At 39.7% G+C, this 7,851-nt stretch overlaps 1 protein-coding gene across 1 annotated transcript; it reads right to left on the reverse strand.

Moving 5' to 3' along the window:
* Window positions 1–5,285: 5,285 nt before the first annotated feature.
* Window positions 5,286–7,458, reverse strand: LOC143019331 (uncharacterized). The gene is made up of 2 exons (XM_076174969.1): window positions 5,973–7,458; window positions 5,286–5,729 (listed from the first exon to the last, which is right to left on the reverse strand). The coding sequence occupies exons 1-2, from the start codon at window positions 6,680–6,682 to the stop codon at window positions 5,438–5,440; spliced, it is 1,002 nt and encodes a 333-aa protein (XP_076031084.1). The 5' UTR covers window positions 6,683–7,458; the 3' UTR covers window positions 5,286–5,437.
* Between the last annotated feature and the right edge of the window lie 393 nt (window positions 7,459–7,851).

Consider the following 7,851-nt stretch of genomic DNA (forward strand, 5'->3'; position numbering starts at 1 on the left):
ATTAATAACGTTAACATGTACTAATAAAGACAAGCTTAGAATATACTAATAATGCCAAGTTTAGAAGGTACTATTAAGGATAACTAATAGTGGTAAGTTTATTATATACTATTAATATGAAGTTTAGAATATACTAATAATGACAAGTTTGGAAAGCACTATTATAGATATATTTATGTGAAATGATAATGAAAAGTTTAGAATATGACAAGTTTACATGTTAATGAAAATTTTATTCATAACAAAATGGGAAATTTACAAAAAACGTATAGTATTTAACAGGTACTGATAATGTGTACTGATAATTACTTAAATGAGTATTATAGTGAAAATTTTACAAAATACTAGTAATGACATGTTAAGAATGTACTTTTAATGATGACTTATGCACTAATAGTAACAAGTTTAGATAGAATATACTAAGAATGACATGTAAAAGTTTTCAATGTATTATTAATAATAACTTTAATGTGACAAGTTTACAATATACTTATAATATAAGGCACAGTTAATGATAACTTTTATGTGTAATAATAATGGAAAGACTAGACCATACCAACAATGACTTAAATGTGTATTAATAATGAAAAAAGTAAAAGATACTAATAATGGCAAGTTTGTAATATACTAATAATGACTAGTTTTAAAGATATTAATAATGCATGTAACTTTGACAAGTTTAGAAGGTATTATTAATAATAACTTTAATGTGCACTAATAATCAGAGGTATGTGTACTAATACTGGAAAGATTAGAATATACCAATAATTACAAGTTTAGAGTACTGTTCAAGACAACTTTAATTTGTACTAATAATAAGCAAGTTGGTAATATACTAATAAAGACAAGTTTAAAATGCACTCTAATGAATTTAATGTGTACTAGTAATAAAAAGTTTAGAATATGGTCATGTTAACAAGTTTAGAAGGTATTATTGAGATCTTTAATGTGTACTAATAGTGACAAGTTTAGAATATAGTAATAATGAGAAATTTAGAAGGTACTATTATTAGCTTAGAATGCACTTATAATGAAAAGTTTGGAAAATATTATCAATGATAACGTTAATGTTATACTAATATATACCAACAAATACAAAAACTACAAAAAATATATAAAAATACAAAACAAATACAAATGCAAATACAAATGTATAGGCTATTACTAATAACTTTAATGTGTTCTGAAAATGAAAAGTTTAGAATATACCAATAAGTTCAGAATAACCTAATAATGACAATTTTAGAATGTACTTTTAACGACAACTTTAATGTGTACTAGTAATGAAAGGTTAAAGGTACTATTAATAGAAACTTTAAAGTGAACTAATAATGACATATTTAGAGTATACTAATACTAAGTTTAGGATATACAAATAAAGGCCGGGTAGGTACTATCAATGATAACTTTAATGTGTGCCAATAATGAGATGTTTAGAATATACTATAAATGACAATTTTATAAGAAATTAATGATAACCTTAAAGTTTAGTAATAATGACAAGTTTAGAATATACTATTAATAACAAGTTTAGAAATTACTATTAATGATAACTTTAGAGTCTACTAATACTGAAAAGTTGATAATATACATATTATAAAAAGTTAAGAATAAAAAATAATGACAAGTAATATTGACATGTTTAAAATATAGCAATAATGATGTTTAAAAGATCCTATTAAATGATAACTTTAATGTATACTAATAATGGCACGTAATAATAAGAAGTTTAAGGTACTGTTAAGTTTAGAATATGCTAATAATAACAAGTTGAGGTTACTATAATTGTTAACTAATAGTAAATTTAGAATATACTAATAATAATAAGTTTAGAAGGCACTAATAACGTTATTATGAACTAATAATGACAAGTTTAGAATATACAAACAAAGAAAATTCAGAAAATACTATAAGTACTGATAATGAAAAAATTAGAATATACTAATACTGACAAGTTTAGAATATAACAATTAAAACAAGATTAGAAGGTATTTTTAAAGATAACATCAATGTGTACTAATAATGAGAATTTTAGAATATACTATTAATGAAGAGTGTGAAAATACAATTAGAATCTTTATTGTGTACTAATAATGACAAATATAGAATATACTTATAACGACAGGTTGAAAAGGAACTGTTAATGATAAATTTAATGTGTACTAATAAAAACAAATTTAGAATATATTTTAGTAGTGACAAATCTTTAACGATAATGATAACTTTAATGTGTAATAATTTTGACAAGTTTAGAATATACTAATAAAAAGTTAAAAAGGTACTGGTATTGATTAGTGTAAGGGTACTATTAATGACTTTAATTTTCATAAAAAATAAGTTGAGAACAAACTAATAGTGCCATGTTTAGAAAATACTAATAAAAACAAGATTAGTAGGTACTAGTAATGATAGATTTAATGTGTACTAATAATGTCAAACTTGGAATATAGTAATAATGAAAAGATTAGAAGATACTATTAATGATAAGTTCACTAATAATGACGATTTTTTAAAATACTAATAACGATATCTTTAGAATATACTAGTTTAAACTATAATAATAATGACAACTTTAACATATACTAATATTGTCAAGTTTAGAATATACTAATAATGATATATTTAATATAAACTATTAATGGCAAGCTTAGAACATACTAATAATGACAAGTTTAGAACATACTAATAATGACAAGTTTAGAATATTCCAATGTAGACATGTTTAGAATATACGTATAATGAGAAATTTGGAAAGTACTATTAAAGATAACTTTGATATGTACTAATACTGAAAAGTATAGAACATTTTAATGGTGACAAGTTTAAAAGGCACTATTAATGACAAGTTTAGAATATTCCGATAATGATGCTATTAATGATAACTAATAATGACTAAAAATTACGAATGTAAAGGGTACTCTTAATGATAAGTATCGAAGGTACTATTAATAACTTTAATTTTTACTAGTGATAAGTTGAACATACTAATAATGTCAAGTTTAGAATTTTTAGAATATACTAGTTTAAACGATAATAATAATGACAAGGTTTAATGACAACTTTGACATATACTAATATTACCAAGTTTAGAATATACTAATAATGATAACTTTAGAACGTCCTATTAATGATAAAATTGATATGAAGTATTAATGACAAATTTAGAATATACCAATGAAGACATGTTTAGAGAATACAGAAGTTTAGAAAGTACTATTAATGATAACTTTAATGTGTACTAATAAAGAAAAGTATAAATTATTCTAATGATGACAAATTTAAAATGTACTATTAATAATACCTTTGATGTGTACTTACAATGACAAGTTTTCAACATTCTAATAATGACAGGTTTAGAATATACTACAAAAATAACTAATAATGACGAGTTTAGAATATACTAATTATTACAAGTTTAAAGGGTACTGTTAATGATAAGTTTATTTTTTACTAATGATAAGTTTAGAACATACTAATAATGTCAAATTTAGCATGTACTAATAAAAACAGGATTAGAAGGTACTTTTAATTATAAATTTAATGTGTACTAACAATGGCAAATTTGGAATATACTAATAATAGTAATTAGGATATACTATTAATGATAAGTTTACTAATAATAACAAGTTTTGAATATACTAATAATGATATGTTCAGAATATACTAGTTTGAATTATAATAATAATGACAAACTTAGAATAATGACAACTTTAACATATACTAAAATTGCCTGACTTAGAATATACTAATGATAACGTCCTATTAATGATAAATTTAATATGAACTATTAATGACAAGTTTAGAACATACTAATAATGACAAGTTGAAGACACATTTAGAATATACCAATATTGACATGTTTAGAATATACGTATAATGAGAAGTCTAGAATACTTCTTTGTCGCGGCTAGTGCCGCTTAAATTGTTTTTATCGGCTTAAGAAACCTGCACAGCGAAGCTATAGCGGTAATCCCCTACCACACTCCTGGCCAAATGGCCACTTCCGGAAGGGAGTGTGTGGTTGGACATTCCGCATAAATCATCGGAAATTTAAAATTCCCGGCTCTGTGCAGGTGGCGCAAGCGTCTACAACCCCACCTCCCCCTCCCTATCCCCTCCCTTCTTACTCGGCTGCACGGATTGAGCCGTCACTTCAATGAGAAATGAAGGCTTCGCCTGTGGGAGGAGGGAGGGACCCTAAATCTGTGCAGGTTTCTTAAGCCGATAAAAACAATTTAAGCGGCACTAGCCGCGACAAAGAAGTATTATCGGCTGAGAAGAAACCTGCACAGCGAAGCTAAGCATGAGACGAGGATAGGTGGGAGGAGAAGGTGAAGCCCAAATTGTAGTCGAGGACAGGGCTCAAGCCGTTATTACGTGTGTCTCGTATGGGAGACTATTCATCTTATCATTCAGTAGAGGGGAGACAAAAAGCATCAAGTACTTATATCGATATCAATATCAATATATATATATATATTCATTTGTTTATTTTTTATAAAAATAATATTGTACAATTTACATAGTGCATAAATTCTATGTAGAATATTGTATCTTGCTCAGCGGTTCCTGGGCCTTCCCCTACCCCTCGGTCGCCCTTTGCCCCCCCTTCTTTTGCGAAGAGAGGGGTGGAGCCGTTCCCATGGCGACACATGGGACAGGGGTGATCGAGTGGTAGAGATACCGTGTCTTGAAGGAAGTTGCTGATGCCCAGCCCCCGAGGTCCTGCACCCGTTCCACAGAGTGGGTGCGGAGAAATGCCAGCGATGCCGCGAGGCCTCTGATGTTGTGGGCGTGGGGGGCATGGCCCGGGTCGGCCTTCTCTATAATGCGGCAAAGTAGACGCGCCAGGGACCTCGGGGTTAGGGGGTTCCGAGATTTCGAATTGTAGAAGAGATGATCCTCGGACACCCCTTCCGTGCGTTCCACGTAGTCTTTAAACGCACGGACCGGGCACAGCGGGTGTGGGTTTCCTTCCTCCAGGAAGGATGGTATTCTGATAGGGCCAATCATGTCGTCCGCCTGCTCATTCTTGGCTAGGAATGTAGGTGATGGAGCGAGAGTTAGGGCAGAGCAGTCCTCCTCCAGGTTGGAGAAGGACTGGTGGCGGGTGATCGCCGCCAGCTGTGACGCCCTATAACCCGTAGCCAGGGCGAGCAGAAAGACGGCACGTTGAAGGAAGTGTTCCCCCTCCATGATGGTCCCTTCGAACGTCAGGTACTGCAGAACACGATGCAAGGACCAGGCTAGGACCGGCTGACGTCTCGGCTCTCTCGAGGCGCGGATCCCCTTCATTAGAAGGTTTCGCTCCCTTTGTGGCACTCTGATGTTCATGCCGAAGCAGAGTGGATCAGCGAGGGCTGCGGAGTGAGCCGAGATCGTCGCCGGTGCCCTGTTGGTGGTGTCAGCTAGCCAAGACAGGAAGTCCAGAACTGTGCTAGCGGAGATGGTCACTATCGCGTGTCTCCGAAGGTTGGGAGGATTGTTGGATCTGGATGACGGTCGGGACCGTAGCGAAGACGCGGTCTGTCGCTTCCTGGTCGAACAGACCACGGGAAAGGGGAGCTGCTCTCACCACGCCCCGGCGAGCTATCTCCGGGGCCGACCGCGTTGCAGACTGACGAGCTGCCAAACGAGCCGCGGTGAAGGCCCTCGCTGCTGGGGGTAGGGCTGATGACGCCATGTTGGCTGTACCCTCTGCCACGGTAGAGAGTGCCGCCAGGGTGTGTCTGCATACAGAAAACACGCGAATCAAATTAGTAGGGCGAGAAGGATCCCGATCCCCGGAGGGTGTAATAAAGTCACATCGCTCAATTGTAGAACGTATAACATATGCGAGGCCGAGGTCGTTTCCGAACGACCTCGTCCTCGGGCGCTAGTCAAGAGGCTCCGTCCTGGGTGAAGACGCTACCTGAGCGTCTCTCGCCAGGACAGGTCTGGACCCTCTGTATAGATTGAAATATCCCACTCACCTCAATTCTTCCCGCGGGAAGTCCTCAAAGCTCGTGGCGAGCGTCGTCAGCCAGTTCCTCATCATCGCGATTGCCGTGACGGTCGAGATGGTAGAGGCAAGGTCTTGTCTGGTCGAGGCCTCCGTCGTCAGCAACTTAGCCTCCGGTTCACTAAGTTGATGGGGGAGGGCGGGGTCCCTGCCCGAGTGCCATAAGCAATCGCGCAGGCCCTCCGGCGCGAAGGGTGGTGGCAGGACGACGGGGAATGATGAAGGGATATGCCGTCGAGGAGGAACCGTCTTGGGTTGGTCTTGGGCCCGCTCGAAGAGAGCAGGGATGTCTAAGGCCTTCTCCCCTTTCTCCTGCGGGAACCAGGCGTTTGGGGAGAGTGCTACCGCCGGGGAGTCCCCCGACCTGTCGACAAACATATGCCCATCAGGGTTTAAACGAGGGTTCTCCAGGAGAGCACCTAATGCGTCCAGAGTGTTAGAGGTGGAAATCCTGGAGGGCGTGGAGGCCGGGGCGGAGAGGGGTCGAATCTTATATAGAACCTTAGCCCCCTCCTCGTCGTTGGCCCACTTTAGGATAACGTCATCTCTCCTCCTCCAGCCCTCCGGTAGCGAGTAGTCGGGAGACCAGGCCACTAGCTTGTGGCCTTCTCCAAACGAGTACTCCCAGGACCGGGGAAGGTCACACCATGAGAAGGGGCGGAACTCAAAAGAGTCCGTCATGGTAGGAGGATAAGGTAAAGAAGAACTGTAGTGGTCCTCCACCCCGTCCAACCCGACGGACGTCTGATTGGGGGGTTCCTCCTGAGAGGGGCCTTCTAGTCCTATACCTGTCGCCGGCACGGAGGGGCGGAGGGAAGGACCAGGAGGGAGAGTGGGAGGGGGGGCTAGAGCCGTAGGTTCAATAGGAGGTTGCTCTGGAGAGGGGTGCGTTATGATTTGCGCGGCCTGAAAGGCCGGATAATGTGATAGGGCCGATTCAAGGACGGGGCCTATCAGGGACGGAAGGAGGGCAGCCACTTGGGCAGCCAGAGTTCCCTCTCCCCTCGTTTCGTCCTCCGGCTCCCTGCCCTTGTGGGATTTACGGCGAGGAAAAGGAGAGCGAGGAAGGGAGGGTGAGTTGGGGGGAGAGGCTGTGGAGGGTGGGGACAAGCTGAGCGTCCTGGACCTCGGTGAGGCAGACCTCTTTTTCGAGCGAGATTTCCTGCCGGGTTCACGCGAGTGAACTAGGGAGGAAGACGAGTTCGTGGGGGTGCTTGACAAAGCAAGCCGTAAGGGTTTTAAGGACCCTTGATGGTCGGATGTATGGGGCTGCCGAGAGGCCTGAGGACGCTCGGGGACACCATACTCCGCAACATCAGACTCGTCCCCTTGTACTCCGAGAGGCCCAGGTTGTGCACCAACGGAAGTCTCGGAGACATAGGGAGACGGATGGCGAGGGCGAACGAGGCCCAATTCCACGCCTAACGCCGGATCCGCCCACACTAGGGGGGGGGTCGTCAGCGGATTTCAATTTCCGAGCTCTGCGCCATGCCTCCCGAAGGAGTTCGAGGGCAGCTAGCTTGGAACGGGTTTTGGGAGGAGCAGCACGAATCTCCTCAACCCGCGCTTTGCACACAACGCCAGCTTGTGAGAAACAAGGGGTATGGCGGGAGCAGAGGTCGTGGTGGCCGTCTGACGAGATCCTGGCTGTGCAGCCGGATTCCACACACAAGCGTTTGGTCTGAAAATAGAATAATGGTAATCATAGACGGGGTGTCCCAAAGGTGTCTGGACACAACACCGAAGGGGAAAAACTGCAGGAGAACAGGTAGAGCTCCCTACGAGAACACGAGCACGAGCAGGAACCAGACTTACCTGCATGAAAAGAAGGTGGGTTGTTGAGTGACCGA

The sequence above is a fragment of the Oratosquilla oratoria genome, chromosome 37, assembly GCF_046742065.1.
Source record: "Oratosquilla oratoria isolate Oo_2021 chromosome 37, ASM4674206v1, whole genome shotgun sequence".
Lineage (NCBI taxonomy): Eukaryota > Metazoa > Arthropoda > Malacostraca > Stomatopoda > Squillidae > Oratosquilla > Oratosquilla oratoria.